Raw genomic sequence first — 25,269 nt, 5'->3', positions numbered from 1 at the left:
AAAAATAGGCGCACACAAGCTGTATGTGAGATCTCTGAGACAAAGTGCCTTTGTAAACCAGCCACATAAATTGACAGGTAAGGAAGTATTGGACTTACGAGGTATCAAATCCAACTTGTTTATTTTGTCCTAGGGTTTCTTTAAAAATAATTTATTTAAGCACAAACTACCTTATAACAGCTTCCTTAACATAAAATTCAAATTCTTCATCACAGCCTATTAGGCTCAACAGAATGTGACCCCTGATTAGCCCTCCAAACTAATTTTAAACTCTTTCCAGCCCACTGGCTTCCTCAGAAAGTCTTCCCTAACCACCCAATCCAAAGGGACAATAATCCCTGTACCAAATCACAGATACACACTCTCACATTATTTTCACAACCTTTATCTCATAATTTTGAAATGCAAATTTCATAAGGCAGGAACCTCCTCTCTGATTCAACACTATTTGTATGCTCGGTACCTGACACACAGTAAGCACTTAATACCTGGTGTATGAGTGAAAGCAACTTCCTTAACAGCCCTCAAATGTATGCACAATAGAAATTATCTTTTTTCTTTTGTTCCATCTAAAATATACACACTGACCTAGAACATTTAGTTCCCCAACTTATTTAGGTAGAAATAATAAAATCACTGATCCAAATCCTCACGTCATATATAGCCAGGGATCAGCAAACTGGGCTAAATCTGGGGCCTATTTGTATAGACAAAAATCTTCTTAGAACACAGTCACAACCACTTGCTTACCTTTTGTCTATGACTACTTACAGCTACAACATCAGCATTAATTGCAACAAAGATCTTATGGCACCCATAAAGCCTAAAATATTTACTATCTGACTCTTCATAGAAAAAGTTTGGCAACCCCAAACATACCTGTAACCATGGACTATGCTACCATCCCAGCATCCAAGACTAGTAACAATTTAAATAGGATAATAAAAACCTGTTTCAGAGACAGGTATTAGAATGTGCACAGGGAATAACATAGAGAGGTGGGCAAAAATTTTTCCCTGGAGGAAGAATTTCCCAACAGCAAGGACTATCTAAGAGCCAATTTATTATACATACTGATTCACTTGATAATACAGGAGAAAAAGTACCAGAATAAGTTTTGGTGAAAGATTAATAGGTATTTAACACTTGTTTTCTAAATAACTACTAAGTACAAAGAAACAGAAATGATAAAACATTTGGAAAGGGATTAGGAAATCTCACAAAGGAAAGAAAGAAGCAAATATTTAGAATACTAGAAAGAAATAAAATGCAATGGATAGTAAGAAAACTTACTTGCAAGTATCTGCATTGTGAAGGAGAGCAACAACTCTAATTCAGACATCTACTGTAAGGACTTAGTAAAGGGCAGCACACACAACTCACAAACCCATACCTTATCTCACTTCACACACAACTCACATACCCATACCTTATTTCACTTAAGGTCTCTAACATCAGAACTGTGTTCCAGATAGGATGAAAAGAATCAAAACCCAGCTATATCAGCTTAGAGAAAAACAGACTTGCAGACAGCATACACCAAAGCACTCCACCAAAATAAAACAAATACTTCATGGGAACCAGAAATGCAAACAGGAAACCATCTGGGACCTGGGCAGTCTGAGTGCCTATCTCCTAAGCCCCCTCTCAACCGACCCCTCCACCAAGACATAGTTTGTCATTTTGCTTCTCATATTATGTCTTATCCCCACTCTTGCTTCTCTAAGTACAACTTTTTGTTTGTTTACTTGTTAGCCTGTACAGAGCCCACTACATACAATTTTTCAGTTCAGATGACTAATTGTTTGAATACAGCCTCTGTGAACGAAGAAACAGGACCTGATAAGTCACTAGCCTCAGGGTTAGGTGTCCATCCCTGGTACAATCAGGGGTGTGGATGTGTGTGTGTGGATGTGTGGTGCTGTGTTTCGTGGTTTTCTCAGGGCAATAAGCCTTTTCTTCTTTCAGTAAGGAAATGAGTATGGTAAGCACCCCTCCCTACCCCCTCAACACACAGGTTATTTATGAATATGCTTTGTAAATTACAAAGAGATTTATAAATTTAAGACTTATAATTAGTCAAGTCATAGCAGTTTCAAGGAAAATTATCATCTGCCCAACTCTCTCAAACTAAGATAACGTAAGTAAATTACCCTGTATGGTATGGTGCCTGGCACAGAACAATGGCTCTGCCTTTTAATTTTATTTACTCTGCCTTCCACGAGTTTCCTTGTTTTATCTAGCTAAATGTATCAGTTTTTACTTTGTGACTTCTTCCATTGCTTTTAGTCTATAAAGTCCTTCTGCATTCAAATGCTAAATATGTAGTTGGCTATTTGGCTGTATTTTCTATAGTAATCACTCTTAGTGTTTTACTATTACCCACGCCCCTGCCATGTCCTTAAACATTACAATTTGGTGGTTTTTTTTAATTACAAAATAATTTATTTTACAGAAAAGTTGATAATAGAAACACATCCCACATACCCTTTACCAAGTCTCCAATGGTAACATTTGCTTTATCCTTCTGAGAAAAAGAATTTTTGTAACCATTTAAATTGGTGACATAACAAGCCTTTTACCTCTAAATGTGTATTTTCTAAAAATAAGTACATTCTTTTACATAACCATAGCACAGCGATCAAAGCCAAGACATTAATATTTTATATTATCTGATCTACAGATTAGTCAGTAATCTTAATAATGGCCTTTATAGTAAAAAGAAAAGGTTTTCCTTGTCCAGAATCCATTAACTGTCTTGTCTCTTTTAACCTGGAACATTCTTTACTCTTTCTGTCTTTCACGACTATGACATCTTTGAAGAGTACAGGCCAGCTGTTTGGTGGTATGTCCCTTACTTTGGGCTTCCTCATGATTAAATTAATGTTATGTATTTTGGGGAAGATACTACATAAGTGACATGTCCTTCCCAGTGCATCATTATCAAGAAAGACACACAACATCAATTTGTCCCAGTACTGGTGTATACTTGGATTATTTGGTTAAAATGTATCTTTATCCATTTTAAAGTCACTGTTTGTCCCCCTTGGGATTAATAAACATTTTGCAGGTAGACCTTTTGAGACTATTTTCTACATGTTTATGGCTTCGTTTATGACTTAAATTTTAATGCTAAAATTTTTCTGAAATTTTGGTGTATCATGTCAGGTAACATTCTAGTTAATTTTCCATTTATTGAATAACCAACTTCCACAACGAATGCTGAAATTCATTTGTTTTACAAGATCATTCACATTTATAATATAAGAAGGTTAAGTATATCTCAGTATCTAATATACAGATCTGTGCCTATCCTAACACTAGTTTCAGGTTGCTGTAATTATTGAAAGTTTATATCACAAATTACTGTGTACATAAAAGACAGAGATAAACTTAGTATTTAATAGGACAAATCCTATTTACTGTTTGTTTTACATTTACATTGTCTATTTACTGTTTTACAAACAGTAAATAATTATTACCAACTAATTTTACTTTTTTGTTCTTTTGGATGAGCTTTAGAATTATTTCCTAAAAAGAAAAAAAATCCCAACAGTGTTTCCATTCCAATTGTTCTAAACTTATTTTGTGACGCCTCTTAAAGCAAAGCACTCTCACTCCCAAAGATACTATGAATCTGATAAGCAAGGTTGCAGAGGAAAAATTAACCAAAGGTGTGTTCTTGCCTTCCTCCCTCACATATAGACGTACACACAGAATAAGCTTTACATATTTTTACATTTTCCAGAATACACCTGGAACAAACAAGGAGTTTAGCAAAGGAGTAGCAGAAGAGGGCCAGCCTGTTTGGTCATATAACCTTCAGAAATGATTAAGAACATAACTTTGTATTTTATTTTGTCCTGATATGAAGAATTGTTTGTGGATTATCTATGGTTTAAGGATATCATCAATACTAGCCACCTCTTAACACAAATATACTCATCTATTATTTAGTTCAATTTAGGACTCAATGATAGTGACCTATTTGTACTGACACTCTATTGTCTTGTTGTCCTGGTGACTGGAGGCATGCATTTGTGAGGTAGCTGACCCAGGTTTGGAATGTAGTCATTGGCCAAGGAACAGAAAGAAGCTAGCCCAAATTCAAAGCAAGCCTCTGAAGTAAACCGCATTTGTACCATATTCTATGTAAATAAAACAAGAGGTGGGGAAGAAACAGTTTTCTTTCAACATTTCTGAATATACCGGTGGCTCACAGGTTTAAAAAAAAAAAAGGAACATTCAGGCAAAGCTCTTCTACATAAAAACAAGATTTGCAGAAGTTTTAAATTCGTTTCAAAAACAGATTATCTAAAGAGAGGAAAATTTGGGCATCAGTAAGAATAACTGAATTTGAGTGAAACATATCAAATAAATAAATTCATAGTAATTAAAAAACACCTAATTGGTAGATGTTGGAAATGTTATGAAACTATTTTAAAGAGTTCGATATTGAAGAGCACAAATGGTGGTATACCATATCTACTGATATTTATAAATAGTTGTAATGTTCTTAAAGAAGAATAAGACTATTGCATCTTTTTTTTTTTTTTTTTTTTTTTGAGACGGAGTCTCGCTCTGTCGCCCAGGCTGGAGTGCAGTGGCAGGATCTCAGCTCACTGCAAGCTCCGCCTCCCGGGTTCACGCCATTCTCCGGCCTCAGCCTCCCGAGTAGCTGGGACTACAGGCGCCCGCCACCTCGCCCGGCTAGTTTTTTTTTTTTCTTTGTATTTCTTAATAGAGACGGGGTTTCACCCTGTTAGCCAGGATGGTCTCGATCTCCTGACCTCATGATCCGCCCGTCTCGGCCTCCCAAAGTGCTGGGATTACAGGCTTGAGCCACCGCGCCCGGCCAGACTATTGCATCTTAATGTAAGTAACCTATTTATAAAAACGGCTATTTTTTCCCAAAACAAAAAAATTAGTGAAAAGATACTGTTTTTATTTTTTTGAGATGGAGTCTCGCTGGAGTCCTGGGTTCACGCCATTCTCCTGCCTTGGCCTCCGAAGTAGCTGGGACTACAGGGCGTGCCACGCCCGGCTAATTTGTTTGTATTTTTAGTAGAGACGGGGTTTCACCGTGCTAGCCAGGATGGTCTCGATCCCCTGACCTTGTGGATCCACTCGCCTCGGCCTCCCAAAGTGCTGGGATTACCGTTGTAATTTTTGTAAACTTCATTAATGCCTTGTTAGGTAGCAGCTGATTTCTCATCTGCTTCTGCATTTTTATGTTATGTAGCTTCTGGAAAAACTGTATACCCATGAAAACAGAAGTAAAAAAACAGCAAACTGAGTCTCAGTACTATTAAACTTATTTCTTTTTTTTTTTTAAACTGTAAAGAACCTCTGAAAAGGTCTCAAGGATCCCCTACAAGTCCCAAACTGTACTTGGAAAACTACTGAGTTAGAATATCACCATTTTACAATTCCTAATTAATGGATGTAGGCACTGAGCATTAGCTGCTAACATGGCCAAAAATTAAAACTTTTATAGTGGTTCTTGATAAAAGAACACACCACACAACCTATGAAATAGTGGATCTTTCCCGTTCCTGAAATTAAGCCTGAATCTTAAGAAACTGCTACCAACCAACCACCGATTTACAGGTAACTGGGAGAACAGAGGAACGCTAACACTATGTGGATGGCATTAGCAAAATCCAGTAGGTGGAATAAGTGACTTGGTTAGTAGGAGGGCAGAGAATAAGAATGAGTGACTGGAGAGGAAACTTAGAGGATGAAAAAAGACTTAAAGGGCAAGCAGTGTAGATTCCTTCCAGTAGTGACAAAAAGGCTCATGTTAAAACCCCAACTCTCCAGCAGGTAACAACTATCAACTCTGGAAAAAGTTTATAAAGACACTAAAGGGCAAGCACAAACAAGCTGAAGAGGAAAGAAACAGCACTAGGTATGTGCTTATGTGCTTTTTTTTTTTTTTTTAAGGATCATCACTTGAAAGCAGTCATGCAGGGCTGCTAAAACTCAAACAGAAATACACAAGTCTTAAAGCTTAAAGTACAAGAAGACAAGAGTTTCACCACAGCCACAGCAACTGGAAAGTGAGGGGTAAATCCCAGAAGAGAGATGGCTAGAAAGAAAACAGGTACCACAAAACTTGTGTATCAACTCTTCCCAAGTCTCTGGCTCACTCCTAACCTATGTGTGCATGGGGCTGACTTCAAACAGTTCAAATAAAGAACTGAGCAGAGATTTCAGCTGGCACTCACCATGGGAGAAGCAGAATTTGCTGAAGTAAAAAACAAAACAATTTAACAAAACCAATAGTTTTTGAAGGAACAAAACAGAATCCAGAGGCACTACATATACAAAGAAACAGAAAATTACGACCCATAATCAAAAGAAAAATCAATCAGCAACAGATTCTGCAATGATAAAGATTTTAGAATAAGCAGGCAATGACTTAAAATAGCTAGTACACTTATACTCAAAAACATATTACAGGCTGGAGGCAGTGGCTCACGCCTGTAATCCCAGCACTTTGGAAGGCCAAGGCGGGTGGATCATGAGGTCAGTTCAAGACCAGCCTGGCCAAGATGGTGAAACTGAAACTCTGTCTCCACTAAAAATACAAAAATTAGCTGGGCATGGTGGTGGGTGCCTGTAATCCCAGCTACTCGGGAGGCTGAGGCAGAGAATCACTTGAACCTGGGAGGCAGAGGTTGCACTGAGCCAAGATTGTGCCACTGCACTCCAGCCTGGATGACAGAATAAGACTCCGTCTCAAAAAAAATAAATAAATAAAAGATCATATTAAAAGAGAAAACATCTTTACAATAATTAAAAATGAACAAAATCTGAACAGAGAAATGGAAACTCTAGAAATAACAGAAAAAATATAAATACTAGAGATGGAAAATACAGTATCTAAAGTTAAAAATCAGAGCTTAAAGATAACAGAAGAGTGAGTTGAGGATAAGACAGAAATTGTCCAATCTGTAAAGTAAAAAGATGGAGGGAAAAAAATTAAGAGAGCCTCTGGAAACTGCAGAACAGTATGAAAATGCCTAACATCCATGGAATTGGAATCTCAGAAGGAGAGCTGAGAGAGAATGAGGCAGAAAAAATATTTGGTGGGAAAATGTTGAAATTTCCCCAATTTGGTAAATGAAAAATGTATAGATTCAAGAGCATCATCAACCACAAGTAGGATAAATACATACATACACACAAAGCATATCCAGGTGCATCACAGTCACATTCTGAAAACAAAAAGTGTTTCACAACAACCCATCACTACAAAGAAAAAACAATGTAAGTATGAGATAAAGTAAATTTCAAAAAAGAGTATTATCAAACATTAAAAAAGACATTACATAACAATGGCGTAATCAAGACGACATAATAATTATATACCAGCACCAATTATAAAGTTTCAAAATACATGTAGCAAAAAATTATAGAAAAAAATATGTAAATCCACACCAGCTGTCCAATTGTTCTATCTGCAGTTACTTAACTAGACCAAAATCAGTAAGGTGGATCCACATCATCTAAACACCACCATCAATCACAGAGCTATAATTGTCATTTATAGAACACTACACCCAACAACTTCAGAAAACACACTCCTTTCAAGTACACATTGTACACTCACCAAGGCAGAACACGTGCTGGACCATAAAAGAGGTCTCAATAAAAAGGAAAGCAGTGAAAATATATTAAAAATGTTCACTGATGCTATAGAATTAACTCAACAATCAATTACAGTAAAGGACCTAGGAAAATCCCAAATATGCAAAAATTAAACCACTACTAAATAAATCAATGGGTCAAAGAAGGCCCACAAGGGCAATCAGAAAACATTTTGAACCAAATGATAAAATACATCAACATTTGTATAACACAGTTAAAGTAGAGCTTAGAGGGAAAATGATCACATTAAAAAGTTAATAGTTGGCAATATGAGTTTGAAGTGTGCATGTCCGCTTAAACACAGATTTTTTTCAACAAAAGTTACACCGAGTTGGCTGGGCACAGTGGCTCAAGCCTATAACCCCAGCACTTTGGAAGGCCAAGGTGGGCAGATCTTTTGGGCCCAGAAGTTAGAGACCAGCCTGGGCAACACAGTGAAGCTGTCTCTACTAAAAATACAAAAATGAGCCAGGCATGGTGGCGTATGCCTGTGGTCACAGGTGCTTGGTAGGCTGAGGTGGGAGAATCACCTGAGCCCAGGAAGTCAAGGCTGCAGTAAGCCGTGATTTAGCCACTGCATTTCAGCCTGGGAGTGAGGGAACTTGTGACCCTGTCTCAAAAAACAAAAAATAAAAAATTTACACCAAGTGTCCCTGCCTCTTTGGCCTCCCCTCCACCTCTCCTGCCTCTGTTACCTCCAAGACAGCAAGACCAGTCCCTCCTCCTCTTCCTCCTCCTCAGCCTACTGAACACGAAGATGAGAATGAAGACCTTTATGACAATCTACTTCCACTTAATAAGTAGTAAATAAATTTTCTCTTCTTTATTAATGTCTTAATAACATTATCTTTCCTCTAACTTTGTATTCAAAGAGCAAGTTGTAGAATCAATGACCTCAGGTCCCACCTTTAGTAAGCTAAAAATGAGGAAATAACCCAGAGTAAACAGAAGGAAATAATAAAAGAGCAAAATAATTATAGATCCCATATACATTAACAGAGCAAGACTATTATGAATAACTTTATGTCAATAAATATGACAACTTAGATGAAATGGGCAAATTCCCTTAAAAGTACAATTTATCAAAACCAGTATGACAAAAAGATAATCCGCACTGTGGTCATTTTCACTCTCTACCGCAGTGACACCCAGATCCCGATGTGCCTTTCCAACTTCCCAAAGAGCCCAGCATCTCAATTTGGGCAACTGGTCAAAGGTGACTGAGTCATCAACTCCCAGATTCCACCATTTGGTGCCCAAAGCTGCCAACAGTGGAGGGAGAAATGAGGAAGGAAGGGACAGAAAACCCAGCTTGGTCTCCATGTCTCACAATGGTAGCTCAATCAGGTAGACCATATAAAAACAGGCAACAGGCCAAATTTCGCCCACAGGCTTTAGTCAGTCAACCCCTGACCCAGAATATCTAATGCAATCTTTAAAACAGAAAACTGAAGGATTTGTACTACCTGACTTCAAGACTTACTAGAAAGGCAGAGTAACCAAAAGACAGTGTTGTAAGGCATAAGGGTTAACAAATAAATAAATGACACTAAATAGAGAACATATAACCCATAATTACGCGGTCTTTTTTTTTTTTTTTTTGAGAAACAACATCTCATTCTGATGTCCAGGCTGGAGTGCAGTGGTGCAATCACAGCTCACTGCAGCCTAAAACCTCCCCAAGCTCAGGTGATCCTCCCACCTCGGCCTCCCAACTAACTGGGAATACAGATGCACACCACCATGCCAGGCTAACGTTTGTATTTTTTGTAGAGGCAGGGTCTCACCATGTTGCCCAGGTTGGTCTTGAACTCCTGGGCTCAAGCCATCTGCCCAACTCTGCCACCCATAGTGCCAGGATTACAGTCGTGAACCACCATGCCCGGCCTGGTCATTTCATTTTTGACAAAGACTCCAAAGCAACACTGAGAAAAGAAAAGTGTTTTCAACAATAGAGCTAGAAGTGTATATATTCAGGTAAAAATACAAACCTCAATCCCTATCACACCATCCACTAAAATTAATTTGAGATGGATCACAGATGTAAATGTAAAGCTTCTAAAATAAATAAGATTATCCTCATGATTTAAGAGGAAGCAGATTTTTTAACCAGGGAAGAGAAATCATTCTCTATAAAACAAAAAACTGATAAATTGTATTATATCAAAATGACAAAACTCCTACTTGCCGAAGATATCGATAAGAAAATAAATGAGGACCAGGCATGGTGGTTCATGCCTGTAATCCCAGCACACTGGGAGGCCAAGGCAGGTGGATCACCTGAGGTCAGGAGTTCCAGACCAGCCTGGCCTACATGGCAAAACCTCATCTCTACTAAAATACAAAAAATTGGCTGGGAGTGGTGGTGTGCACTTGTGGTTCCAGCTATTCGGGAGGCTGGGGCACAAGAACCAACTGAACCCGGGAGGCGGAAGTTGCAGTGAGCTGAGATTGCACCACTGTACTCCAGTCTAGGCCTGTAATCCTAGCACTTTGGGAGGCCGAGACAGGTAGATCGCTTTAGTCAGGAGCTTGAGACGAACTTGGGCAACACAGTAAGATCCTGTCTCTACAAAAATAAACAGTATTAGCCAGGTATGGTGGCACGCACCTGTTGTCCCAGTTGCTCGAGGGCTAAAGTGGGAGGACTGCTTAAGCACAGGAGGTCAAGGCTGCAGTGAGCTGTAATTGCACCACTGCACTCCAGCCTGGACAATAGAATAAGACCCTACCTCAAAAAAAAAAAAAAAGGAAGAAGGGTTATTTTTAAAATCACACTTTAACTTATTTCATATGAATGTGAATAAAAAAAAAAAAAAAACCTGCCTCAGGAGTAGGCTCCGTCTCCACTAAAAAAAAAAAAAAAAAAAAAATGAGCCAGGCATGGACGCATATGCCTGTGGTCTCAGCTGCTCGGGAGGCTGAGGTGGGAGAATCACCTGAGCCCAGGAAGTCAAGGCTGCAGTAGGCTGTGATCCAGCCACTGCACTTCAGCCTGGGAGGCACAGAAGCTGAGAACCTGTCTCAAAAAATTCAGGGAAGGACTGAATAGGAAGAAGTGTCCAGTGACTGTCTGTAATGATGCTTATGTGCTATATTTGTACAGGGCTTTGGGTTACCAAATTGGAAGCAATGATCAAAACTCATCCAAAAGTACACTTAAGATTCTTAAGCTCCACTGTATATAAATTATACCTAAAAAATTGAATGAATACTGAATTCTAATTAATGATAGATACACCAAGCTAGGCGCAATGGCTCACACCTATAATCCCAACACTTTAGGAGGCCAAGGTGGATGGATCACCTGAGGTCAGGAGTTCAAGACCATCCTGGTCAACATGGCAAAACCCCATCTCTATTAAAGATACAAAAACTAGCCCAGCGAAGTGGTAGGCACCTGTAGCACCAACTCCTCCGGAGGCTGAAGCAGGAGAATCTCTTGAACCCAGGAAGCGGAAGTTGCAGTGAGCCAAGATCACACCTCTCCAGCCTGAGCGACAAGAGCAGGATGCCGCCTCAAAAAAAAAATTAGGTCGGGCACGGTGGCTCATGCCTGTAATCCCAGCACTTTGGGAGGCTGAAGCAGGTGGATCACTTGAGGTCAGGAATTCAAGATCAGCCTGGCCAATATGATGAAACCCCGTCTCTACTAAAAATACAAAAAATTAGCTGGGCATGGTGGCAAGCGCCTGTAATCCCAGCTTCTCAGGAGGCTACGGCAACAGAATCACGTGAACCTGGGAGGCGGTGGCTGCAATAAGCCAAGATCATGCCACTGCACTCCAGTCTGGGCAACAAGAGCGAAACTCTGTCTCAAAAAAAAAAAATTTTTTTTAATTTAATTTTAAAATAAAAAGATAGATAAACTGCAGTTTATAGAAGTGATGTGAACTAATGTTTTGAATTTACTTTGAAATATAAGATGGACTGAATGAGTACAGATATCTGCTGAGGCAAATACAGCACAATGTTTATTTTACCTGCATAATTTCTCAACTTTTACATCTATTTGGAATTTTTCACAATAACATTGGAGAAGGGGAGGAAAACAGGTAGATCTGGCCATTGTGCTATGGCTCTGAGCATTCTCTGCCCAAGTCCAGAGTCTTGCTGTAGCTATCTAGGAGAGCAGGTTCTGAGAGACAAGGTAGCAGATAGCCAAACCAGGCTCCCTGCAGGCAGAGCAGCTCACCTGCCGTAAGACCCACCACACTATGCTGCCGTTAGATGGCACAAAGCAGGACAAGTTCTACCAAAAGGTAACTGCTCATAGCCACTCCATCCTTGGAAAGAACCTAGGATCACAGGCCAGTATGAGACTGTCCTTGGGGAAGTGGTGGGAAACATGGTCCAGTAGGAGACTGACCAAAAAATATCACCCAAATCAACAAGAAGTTATTGCAGGCATGGTCTTTGGCTACTACTACCCAAACCTTAAACATCATTACCAATTCCTCAAAAACCTATGAGGCTGGAGGGCCTGTTTATTTTCTTCTTACCAGCTCATAACATACCCCATAATCAGATGGCATACTCTGTTGCCAAAATGAACGTCAGTTGCTGTCCTGACAAACAAACAGGCTTCTTGTCCTGCAGTAAGAATCCAGTATCAATTTTAAGGAGACTGAGTAGTAGCTGATGTCAGAGCAATGGAAAAGGCACAGGAAAAGGACTACAACTCAGATGTGTACCAGGTAGCACTCGTGCTGCGTGAGTGTCCCACAAGGCACTGGAAGTCACCTGAGCTGCTATGTTTCCCAGGGACTTCAAGCTGGCAGGGGCCCCAGGTTACAGATTATCCGGCCCCAGAATAACTACCTGGCCTGAGGCCCCCACTGTCTTAACACAAACCTCAGGGTGAATCTATGCCACATACCACTAATATAGACCCGTTCCAGTCCAATCTTTGCAGATGTCACTGTGAACCATCTAGCCTCCAATCCTTTTTTTTTTTTTTTTTTTTTTTGAGACAGAGTCTCACTCTGTCACCCAGGCTGGAGTACAGTGGTGCCATCTTGGCTCATGCAACCTCTGCCTGCTGGGTTCAAGCGATTCTTGTGCCTCGGCCTCCAGAGTAGCTGGGATTACAGGCACACGCCACCACACCTAGCAAATTTTTGCATTTTTAGTAGAGATGGGGTTTTGTCATGTTGCCCAAGCTAGTCTCAAACTCCTGGCCTCAAGTGATCCGCCTGCCTCAGCCTCCCAAAGTGCTGGGATTACAAGCATGAGGCATGGTGCCCAGCCAAGCCTCCAATCCTTTATAAGCAGTACAAAGTTTTAAAGCCCATTTTAACCACTCAATGTGTGGATCTTACCTGGATCTTCATTCAAACAGACTATTAAGAAAAAAAAGAAAAGTAGGATACTTACAAGCAACAGAAAACTTAAACACTGACCAGATGACTAGATTATTATTAATTGTCATAGGGACAAAAATAGCACTGTTGCTATATATATTTTAAAGCCCTTGAAGTTTACAGATAACATGAGAGTTGAGTTTACAGATGAAATTTTATGTTTCGCATTTGCTTAAAAATAATAAAAAGACAGTAATGTGTTGATGGAAGTTTGTTATATTATCTACTTGTGTAAGTGCATGAATACCTCCACAAAAAAAAGTCTTTTAAAAAGAAACAAAAACGTTTAACGATTTATATTGTTTTAATTAGAGTCAAATAAGATTTTTTAGAAGATAACACACAATGGCAAGAAAAAAACAAGCTAAGAGATTACAGGAAGCTAGAATGGTAAGGCAAACAAAGAAATAAACACTGTAACCCAGAATATGTAATGTAAAAAAAAATTAAACTCTCAGAGTAGTTACAAACTAACAACATAACATCTAGCTTCTTCTATAAAGCTCTGGGTTTTTTGTCATCATTCAAAAAGACCCACAGATTATAATATGTTCAAAACAAAGACATGTCTACATTTTCTTTTTTTTTTTATCTCCGCCCCTACATTTTCTACATTTTTGTTAATTAGTGTATTTCTCTGAAAGCCAACAGTTAATTATCAAAGAATACATTCTAAATATTTTCAACTTTACTAAGTTACTACTGACTAGATTCAGCTATTATTTAGAAGAGCTATGGTGCCATACCCTTCTTTCAAAATGCTTAAGAGGCCAGACATGTGCATAAATAAGCAGACACTAAATAAATATCCCTTAAATAATACAATAGTGTGCTTTAATATTTTAATTGGATGGTTTTAAAACTCAAATATCCCTCTAGGAAGCTATTCCCTCAATTAATTAATTTTGTAGTTTAAAATGTTTTCCAATGTATTATTAGGGAATGTTTTCATTTATTGATACCATCATACTGACTGAAATTCTGCAAAAATTTATCTCCACCCTAAATTCAATTCAAAGCATGCCATGTTCCTACGTGATACTTATTTTCTGCGTTTAGGAATCAACTGGAAAAGTATCTTTGCCCATAAAAGCACGATCTTGGGCAAGTTACTAAACCTGGGGAAAACAATTTTATTTTATTTTTAAAAAATAAAATAAAACCATGATCTTACATCTACATAATACATCAATTTTCAAAATGTTTTCCTACATACTACCTTCAAATCAAGCTCATGAAATAGGCAAAACAGATACTTCTCAGATTACAAAGGAAAATGAAGCTCAGGGAAGTGGTTTGCCCAAGGTGACAAGGTTCATAAATTGGTGGTAATCAAACTAAACCATGGATTTTTTTGAGTCCTAGCAAATTAGCCAGGCATGGTGTTACATGCCTGTAATCCCAGCTACTTGGGAGGCTGAGGCAGGAGAATCACTTGAACCCGGGAGGTGGAGGTTGCGGTGAGCCAAGATGGCACCACTACACTCCAGCCTAGGCAACAGAGTAAGACTCCATCCCCCCGGCCCCCCAAAGAAAGAAACTCACTTGGATATATATGCTTGTGCATTTTCACTGCTTTAGGTATAATTAAGAAATATGCAAGATTATGCCACAGAGATATCTATAATGTCTTGAGGGCAGTAAGACCAGTACAGAAGAAACTAAGAGCAATAACGACAACAAAAAAAATTTTTTTTTGTAAATCTTTTAGTGCATGCTATTTTTTAAACAGTTTAAAATACTTATGGGGGTGTTAGTATCTGAGGGATAAAAACTCCTGAAAGACTGATAGGATTAGAAGAGAAAAGTCAAGCAAAAATAAAAGCCAGCATTGGTAAAATGGTAAGAAAATTAGAATACAGATAGCACATACGGGAAACGAAACAAAGATCATTGTAGTTAAAACATTTCTGCTAGCAATAAGGTTAAGAAGCCAGGTCATAAAAAGATTTACATTGCAAGCTGAAAAATAAGAGTTCTATACATCTTCAATCAACAGATCTTCAATCTGCAGACCAAACTGGGTCATCACTGGCTTGTTTTTATATTGCCTTAATCTAAAGATGGTTTTTACACTAAAGAATTGTGTGTGTGTTGGCGGGGAGAAGTGGATTTCAAACAAGGTTATGCAACAGAGAATACAGGTGGCCCACAAAGCCAACAATATTTACTATCTGGCCATTAGAAACAGTTTGCCAACCCCAGATGTGAGCAACAGAATAATTGTAAATCCTGAATTATTGAGTATGTAACTTAACTCTGCCACTCTACAATGACAATATATTGTTACTAAAATAACTATCAATTTTCATTATTAAACTCAGCAGAAAATTGAAGTTAAAATGCTCCAAGAGTTTAAACACATAACCCGAATATTAATGTAAATGACATGACAGTATGCTATGAAAACTGAAAAATTCCCCTAAAGAAACCATCCAAATCAAGAATGAAAATGAAAATTGATAATTCTTCTTATAACTTCTACCACTTTAGATTCAGATTCAATAAATAAATACTATCTGAAAAGAAATATGCTGGGAATTTTCACAAGCTGGCCTAATTAAAAAAATCCTAGCATTTTTATACACAGGTATTATAGTTACTACTAACAGAAAGGAAGGCTCAGAAGCTTCTAGCCCAAGGTTCACAACCTGCATAGTCCAAATCTGAGCTTTCAGCACAAGACCACTGTACTTTTATTATGTCTCCTGCCCTAAAAGACTGCAAGGGGAGGGCAGGAATCATCTCAGTTTTTGTATCCGTAGGACCTAAGGGCAGTTCCTGGCACAGAGCAGGCAATTTATTTTTTTATTTTTATTTTATTTTATTTTATTTTATTTTATTTATTTTATTTTATTTTATTTTATTATTTTTTTTTGAGACGGAGTCTCACTCTGTTGCCCAGGCTGGAGTGCAGTGGCGCAATCTTGGCGCACTGCAAGCTCCGCCTCCTGGGTTCACGCCATTCTCCCACAGCAGGTAATTTATTAATAAATTTCCGCTTCAAAAATGAATCAATCATGAATGTTAATGGGAAAAGTGTACATTATTGCATGGGTTTTCAAAGCAATCATTTTGTTTTGTTTTTAATCTAGTAAAAGATAATCAAATACTGGCACACAATGCCTGATTTTACTCCTACACATATACCATGCCTGTGGAGCATCAATGCTTTTTTTTTTTTTTTTTAGAGACAGTCTCGCTCTGTTGCCCAGGATGGGAGTGCAGTGGCACAATCTCACTGTAACCTCCACCTCCAAGGTTCAAGTGAGTCTCCCACCTCAGCCTCCCAAGTACCTGGGATTACAGGTGCACACCACCAAGCCTGGCTTTTTTTTTTTTTAAATACATACATATTTTTAGTAGAGACAGAGTCTTGCCATGTTAGCCAGGCTGGTCTTGAACTCCTGGCCTCAACTGATCCATTCGCCTCAGCCTCTCAAACTGCTGGGATTACAAGCGTGAGCCACCACACTTGGCCAGTAGTAATGTTTTTACTTTTAGTCTTCAAACATAATTAGGAAGGTTAACTTACTACTAGAAAACATAAACTATACATATTTCAAAATAAAATTATTTCTACATTTTCTTTTCTATTGAATTATCTATCCGTAGCAGCGTTCACCAGTCCACCTTCCATTAACTTTATAATCAGAAGTTAATCCACCTTCCTTTAACTGGAAAACCATGATTTGCCCATGACATCACAAATGAGGACATACAGAAAATCACTACAGAATTTATTTTTTTTTTGAGACAGTATCTCTCTTGGTCACCCAGGCTGGTGTGCAGTCAGTCATATGATCATGACTCACTGCAGCTTTGAACTCCAGGGCTCAAGCAATGCTCCCACCACAGTCTCCTGGGTACCTGGGACTACAGATATATATCACCATGCCTGGCTAATTTTTGAATTTTTGTAGAGATGGGATCTCGCTTTGTTGCCCAGGTTGGTCTCAAATTCCTGGTCTCAAGGAATCCTCCCACCTTCACTTCCCAAAGTGCTGGGATTACAGGGGAGCTACAGTGCCAAGATCACTACAGGTTTTTGTTTTGTTTTGTTTTTAAAGTAACTGATACAAAAGAAAGCATTACAAAAGAAATACACAGAAACTTTTTGTGAAATATTTTGGTTCTGAAAAAAATGACAAAAATTACTTCAGCAAATAAATACAAAGTGCTCCAATGCAAAATATTTTACTAGCATCTGGCATATTATGTTCTGTAACTTAATAATGTACATATCTGCTCCACCAAACACACTGTAGAAGTCTATAAACACTAAAGTAATAGTCAATAAATTTGTAAACCACATCTGTAGAAACTAATGATATACTCTATAAAAAGTATGGTCTCTATGCATATCTATAAACAGTAATAACATTATTTGCTTACCACAGCTACTAATACAGACCAATACAGACATACTTTATTGATGACTAAAATATAATTAGTATTGCCATCAGTTGTGCGATTGTATCCATGCCCTTTGCCCTGTAACTTGGTAGCCCACCTCACTCTGATTCTGGGCTTGGAGCACGACTGTCTTTGGTAACAGGATGCTCAACTATAATGCAAGTATTAAAACAGAATTAAATTACATATGCAGAAGACCATACACAGATGTTTCCCACATATAAATGTCTGGAGGAACATTCATAGCATATGGCACGCAGGTTAATTCTGTTCAACACATCACAAGTCATTCACCATTCATGGTGCTTGCCTGCTTAAGCCAGCAACATCCTCCAATAGTGACAACAACCAAACATGCCCCCCAGCACACTAAAACTCCCTGGTAGGGATCAAAGATCCAAGGCTGCTGCCAAAGTCAATATACTTTCTGATCTTTTAATTTTGGAAATACTCATCTTCAGGCATGAACTCATTCACGCACAAGATGTATGATAGAGCCTTTTTAATCCAAAACTTAATGTGACTGAATATGGCCCTTTCCAAACTATTAAAAGGTGACAAGAGAAATATGGCAACTTATTTTGAAATATAAACTCATGTTCTGGTACTATTCCCTATGCAAGTGATACTTATGATTTAAAGGTTTAAAAAAGATAAACTGATAATAAAACACTTGCACTTGAAACCCATAAATATTTGGTTATAAAGCTGTACCAACTGTCCCACACTTCGTATCTTCACCCTCTACACACTTCTCAAAATTTTAAGATACTGTTGATACTGCAAAGAACCAAACATACCTGTCCATTATTTTGGTTCTAAGATGTTCTTTGGTATACTATGAGAAGATATGTTTGTCTTTCTTAACAAGCATTTACAAGGTTAATATATTTCCTAGCAACCTATTGCAAGCTTCCCTTCTTTTTTTTTCTACTCTTTGCTCCATCTTTAGTGACTTTCACTACCAGCTTAGGTTCTAGTTACCCTCAAAAACCAATAAATGTGTTACCTGTTCTGTGGGGTCTTCCCAATCCTCTCCTTCCCACCAAAATACTGAGTCCCTTTTCCATACTACTGCTGATACTTCTTATTCTTATCATTATTTATCTAACACCATGTTGCAATTATCTGTTATGTATCTGTTGCACCAACTGTGAGCCCTTTGTCCACTAAGCCAGTGTAACACATCTATAACCACATCTATAATACCCAGCATAGTGACAGTGATTGTCATGGTAAGTACTTTGAGTGGTCTACCAACTTGCATATCTCTTTGTAGGACTTAAGATTCATGAATACACTTCACTCACTTCTAACATTTACATTTTGCTTCTACTTTTTGATACAGTGAGTTCCTCAAAATCAACTAATTCTTTTTATATACTCTAAATTTACCTTAATGCTACAGCATTAAAAAATATTCCTTCAGAAATCCTGCCATACATGAAAATAAGGATGAATCTTGAGGATATTACATGAAGTGAAATATGCCAATCACAGAAGGACAAATATTGTATAATTCAATTTATATGAGGTATCTAAAATAGTCAAACCCAGAGAAGCAGAGAGTAGAATCAGGGTCACCAGGGGCAGAAGATAAAATGAGGAGCTGTAATTCAACTGGTATAAAGTTAAATGATTAATTTCTAGAGATCTGCTATACAACACTATGTCTATAATTAACCATACAATACTGCACACCTGAAAATTTGTTAAGAAAGTAGATCAGTGTTCCCACCACATTTAAAAAAATATATACGCCTTCAATCTTGGTATTTTTTTGGACCAGTCTCCACCTAATTGTATCTCACATGTTGTTAAATGGACTGCTGTTATCACAGTTTTGTTACTCTGGTTTTACCTACTGTCATATTTTTAACCTAAAGATAGAATAGTATTTTTTATTTCTGATTCCATTCTAATTTCCAAAATTTTGCACATGAAGCCAACATCCTAAGTAACTTCAAGTGTGCACTGTTAAGTTAATCCCACTTGTAAACTTTACACAAATAGTTCAAATTGTATTTTAATCAACATATATATTATTCTATGTTTACTGTCATTAAAAGCCTCCTACCCTTTCACCCAACTTTACATGTTCTTATAATGTAGTCACATTAGTCTGGAATCTGAATACCCAAAATAATTTGTCATTGGCAAAATTTGGAGACTTCAGAATGTGCTCTCTTCTTTAAATCATGTATTTAAAAATATTTCATAGCTGTGAATTTATATTTCCTCACTATTTTAGAACTAAAAGCACATGGACATCACAAGCACGCAAACAATTTTAAGATACTACTTTCAAAATATTAGGAAGGCAGAGTGTAAAATGCTTGCATATATTTTCTAAGGGTCAAAGAGAAGATTAAAACTAATAAAATCTTAATATTTAACTTATGTTATGTTTATTAAGGATATCAAAGATGCAACCAGAAGAGTACCACTACCACTAAAGTACTACTTATCCTTTCTAGAAAATGAGACTTTTCTGTCAAATAATAATAGCTATTATTAATCAACTTGGGTTAACTGGTTCATCCTTACCCCAGGATTATTAAAAAATGCCCACTCTCTTTAATTTTATTAATTTAAAAAATATTAGAAAAATTTAAAACCTTTTACTAATAGCAAAACATAGAGCTAAAAGCAAACAAGCAAACAGAATGGAATTACTGGAAGCCCATTAAAGGCAAGAAGAAACAAAGCTTCCATCCAAATACACCATCTTACTCCCAAGGACACTAGGCTGCCACTGAGAACTACCAACCTCCTCCCTACTGAACACCTGCTAAACATTACACATCACATACACACCCAAAGTTAAAAATTTAGGAAAAATAGAGGACTTCAAGTGAAAGCTGATCATATACAACCCCTAACAAGTTTAACATAACATCACAAAATGAACTCTCTTCCTGTTTTTTGACTTTTAAAGCAAAGACTAACAGTAACTGTAATAATGGGTGTCCTCCGAAACACCTTTTATATTCAAGACTGATGACTTTTAAATACACACATGTCAACCTCAGATTTACAGTAAAGTGTTTACATAGTAAACAATTCCAAATACATTATTGAGTACATTTTAAAATATCTAAATATAAAATCCAAAAATAACTTTTTTAGACTGCAAAATTCAACATTTTAAATAACTTATTAAATCTTATTAAAATGACTGCCAACAAAAAAGTTGAAAATTGCAAAAAAAAACAAAAAACAAAAAAAAAAAACCCACTTACTTCATTTCCATGTTTTTGTAAGAATTCAATCTCCTGTTGTGTGAATGTTGTCATGGAGATAGATTTCACCCTGTGTGGTGGATTTAATCCTCGTCTGAAAGATAAAGTATTTCACAAAATTTACTAGTATATACCACATTTTTAAAATGACACATCTAGTGATTCAAAACATTTTTAACCAACACATAAACTTGAAAGTGTTTTCATTCCATAAACTCAAAGTATTTTTAAATTATTTTAAACTATTAAACTTCATAACAGACATTAAAGTTTGGTTAGACTCATTAAATAATAGACCTAACAATAAATTCAAGTAACTACCTAGTTAAAAACACAAAGTAACTGTGACACATGAGTTTCTAGGAAATGCAAATAGTGCTTTAGTGTGTTTCTGATGAAAAGGCTATATATGTGAAGAGCTCTATGGTAAAGAATTTTAATTCTTTAAATACTTCACATTTCCTAAGAAACAAACAATGATATAAGACCGGAGCCATACAAATACCTTATCAAACAGCTGTTACCTTTAAATAAGTTTAAGACTAATTTAGAAAACTATATTAAAAGTAATGTCATGAATTGAGGTAATAAGCCAATTAGTAAAGTCCTATCTTGCCATCAATTCAAGTAAGAATTTATAATAAAGAACATTTTCAGTCACCTCAGAAGGCAGTGAGTGTACAAGAGGAAACCGCAAGGACACACGGAAGAGATTCAAAAAATTGCTGGATGCATGATTAAACAATTTTTTAAGGTCCTTTACAACCCTGAAGCCTTTTCTGTATGGATGGCCTTAAAAGGACTTTATCTTGATGTTTGAATATGCACATGAAAAACTGAGTGGAACAGATTTAATAACTATTTACATGTTGTCCAACTATCTTGTGGGCAGGTCCACCCACAAGAATAATGGCCAAATAATCTATGCAAAGCAACAAGTAACCTATGCAAAGTTCCATAAAACTACTTTGGGGTCATGCTCTCTGACAAATGTCTCGTTTGAACGCTCGGTTCTACAGCAATTACTGCAGTAATATTTTTAAAGAATCTGTCAATTTGCAATCATTCACACTAATTAAATAGGATATTTAACAATGATGTAAAATAATAAATGTACCAAAAGTCTTTAAGAAATATTTGAGAACATTTTGAATAATTAAATACAGTGCGTAACATTCTAGAAATTCACTGTATTTTGGGGCCGGGTGCTGTGGCTCACGTCTGTAACCCCAGCACTTTGGGAGCCCAAGACGAGGAGCTCACTTGAGGTCAGGAGTTCAAGACCAGCCTGGCCAGCATGGCAAAACCCTGTCTCTACTAAAAATACAAAAATAAGCAGGGAGTGGTGGTATGCACCTGTAATCTCAGCTACTGGGGAGGCTGAGACATGAAAATTGCTTGAACCCAGAAGGCAGAGGTTGCAGTGAGCCAAGATCGCGCCACTGCACTCCAGCCTGCACGACAGAGCAAGATTCTGTCTCAAAAACTAATAATAAAATTTAAAAACTAATAAAAACAGTATTTTTGTCAAAACACAAAGGAAAAGCTCCTCAACTGACTGTTTCTTTCTCTCCCTCTTGTCACAGATAAATGTCATCTTTCAGATCATGATCTGAATGAAGACAAGTTACACTTCATTTGTTTCAAATTTCAAGGTAAGGAAAAGTTAACTTGGGTTTGGCTATTGTTTTGTTTTGGTTTGTTTAAATTTTATACTAATTCTTTCCTTCTGTTGTCATAAAATAGGGAAATAAAGACTGAAGAAGAACTAAGTAACCGAAATTTTATTCTGGTAAAACTCTCAAACTTGGCCAGGCACGGTGGCTCACACCTGTTATCTCAGCACTTTGGGAGGCCAAGGTGGGCGTATCACTTGAGGTCAGAAGTTCGAGACCAGCCTCACCAACATGGAGAAACTCCATCTCTACTAAAAATACAAAAATTAGGCGGTGTGGTGGCGCTTGCCAGCTACGCAGGACCATCTCTACTAAGAATACAAACGTTAGGTGGGCGTGGTGGCGCTTGCCAACTACACAGGAGGCTGAGGCAGGAGAATCGCTTAAACCCGGGAGGCGGAGGTTGCAGTGAGCCGAGATCGCACCACTGCATTCCATCCTGGGCAGCAGACTGAGAACCTGTCTCAAAAAAAAAAAAAAAAAAAAAAACTCTCAAACTTAACTCTGAAGAAACAACCTCAGTAGTGACTTGCAAGTACCTTTACAGCTTGCAATCACAAAATAAGGCTCTAAAGACTAGTTCCAAATTTCTAAAAGTGGCCAGGAGTGGTGGCTCATGCCTATAATCGCAGTACTTTGGGAGGCCAAGGTGGGAGGATCACTCGAGGCCAAGAGTTTGAGACCAGCCTGGCCAACATGATGAAACCCTGTCTCTACTAAAAACTACAAAAATTATCTGGGTGTGGTGTCGCACACCTGTAGTCCCAGCTACTCCCGAGGCTGAGGCAGGAGAATCGCCTGAACCCGGGAGGTAGAGGTTGCAGTGAGCCGAGACTGCGCCACCGCACTCCAGCCTGGGCAACAGAGCGAGACTCCATCTCAAACAAACAAACAAATTAATTAATTAATTTCCAAAAGTGAAAATTTTAAACAGTCATTATTACTTAGGGCACAACACTTTGTTTCCAACTCATCCTCCATGAGAACAACACTTAATTCACCCCTTTCAGGGAGATTTAATCATTTATGATATAATACTTACATTCTACCTTGCCCCAAAACAATTTAAAAAGGAATTAACATATTATTGTTCTCTCAAATGCCTCTTATTCCCTCCTTACTTTGCAACTTTGTCTCTCCTTATTCTGTAATATCTCCTCGCTGTTTCAGACAAGCCTTTACCTTTCTACCTACTGGCAATATCTCCTTTTTAAAAATGGAAAATGCAAAGGAGTAACTTTCTGATGATGAAATATCAAACACTATTAAAAGGATGTATGTTTTGGAAATTTTGGAGCGAACAACTATACCCGTATACTTCTCAAATTGTTCAATGAGGAAACAACAATTCATAAAGCTAACCCTAAATCTTTAAGTTACATCACACATATGTAATCTTACAAATGCAGTACAGTGTGTAAATATATCCCAGGCCCTACCATATCACAGGGTCTATTAATGCACAAAGAAGGTATTCATATTAACTAAATAAGTGAACAAAATTTTAAACTTATGAAACAAGTACAACCAGAATGTACTCACAACCAAATGAGGAAAGGACATTTTTTCCAAGTGAAATCTGTTACAGGATTTGTTACCCGTTACAGGATTTACTCAAATGAACTTTCTCAGTACACTCACAATAGGATTCAATTTACAAAATGGCAGACAATTTTACAAGGCTACACTTATTACACAAATTGAGTAACCACGAGGAAATTTTATGCGTTCATGTTGCTTTCTCTAATTGCTCTTTTATATTCCATTTATTCAGGGATATTAACTATATTCTCAATGCAAGGCTGTACACGGATTTTTCATTTTTTAGCCTTCAAAAGCTTTGTACATGGATTTTATATGCTTATAAGAGTCTGAGACAAAGCTGAAGACTGACTCCATCAATGTCTTAATGTCGGAGTGATGAGCTGCAACAAAAATGAGCAGTCTCGCCCCCACACCACCCACACCCCACCTTACCCACCCCTATGCCAAAAAATGAGTAGTCTCAAACACTGATAGTGGGATAAACTCACCAATTTTTATTAAGAATCTCATTATTCCCATTTGACCCAGCTATGCCACTTTTGGGAATCAATTCTAAAAAAAGAATTGGAAATACAGCTGACCACCTATGTACAAGATGTTCACCAAACATTATTCATAATAGGAAAACATCAGAAATATTTCACACCAAAAAGGAAATGGCTAAATAAGTGACAATTTTAAAAAGTATGACATTATGCACTCACAATTGTGCTTTAACTTTTTAAGATAAAAATTATATAGTATTCTCAGAACTAATTTTTTTAAATCAGCAAAAAAAAATAGACAAACCAAATACTCCAAAATGTTAACCGTTCTTGTATATGTGATGAGATCGAATCAATTTTTTTCTATTCATAATTTTCTATTCTCTCCAAATTTTCTATAATAAATATTACTTATTCTGCAGTAGGAAAAAAGCAGTGAGAAATAATGGAAAGTCCAATTGACTAGTAGTAGTATTCAAAAAATTTAGATTTTTAGTCTTGGCTTTATGAATGTGAACGTCTATGCTGAAGAATTAGAAAAAGCAATTAAGAGAAGGAGGGAACGGTTTTCCATTCTAAGACTTTCTTTCAATTGTTCTAAAACCTGGAAAACCTTTCCTCGCAAATCCTATGATATCCACCAACATCAACACCTTATCTTCATTTCCCTAAATCAAGCCTTTTTAACTTTGGCACTATTGACATTTTGGGTTGGATAGTTCTTTATTGTGGAGGGGCGTCCTATGCATTGTAGGATGTTGAGCAGCATCTGCATTCCTAGCTCTACTCACTAAATGTCAGTAGCACCCTTCATCAGATACTGACAATCAAAACTGTTTCCAGACATTGACAAATATCCCCCACAGGGTAAAACCCATTCAGCTGA

At 37.4% G+C, this 25,269-nt stretch overlaps 1 protein-coding gene across 7 annotated transcripts in view; it reads right to left on the bottom strand.

The window, feature by feature from the left end:
- The window catches only part of AGFG1 (ArfGAP with FG repeats 1), an 88,944-nt gene that overhangs the window by 48,861 nt on the left and 14,814 nt on the right, over positions 1–25,269 (bottom strand). For all 7 annotated transcript variants that reach the window (XM_025404530.1, XM_025404531.1, XM_025404532.1 and 4 more), the window contains exon 2: positions 20,678–20,771. In XM_025404530.1, coding sequence (XP_025260315.1) covers positions 20,678–20,771 — 94 coding nt within the window. The remainder of the gene's footprint in view (positions 1–20,677; positions 20,772–25,269) is intronic.

Source organism: Theropithecus gelada, chromosome 12, assembly GCF_003255815.1.
Source record: "Theropithecus gelada isolate Dixy chromosome 12, Tgel_1.0, whole genome shotgun sequence".
Classification (NCBI taxonomy): domain Eukaryota; kingdom Metazoa; phylum Chordata; class Mammalia; order Primates; family Cercopithecidae; genus Theropithecus; species Theropithecus gelada.
Note: the sequence above shows the minus strand (reverse complement) of the source record. Positions and strands in the feature narration are given on the sequence as shown.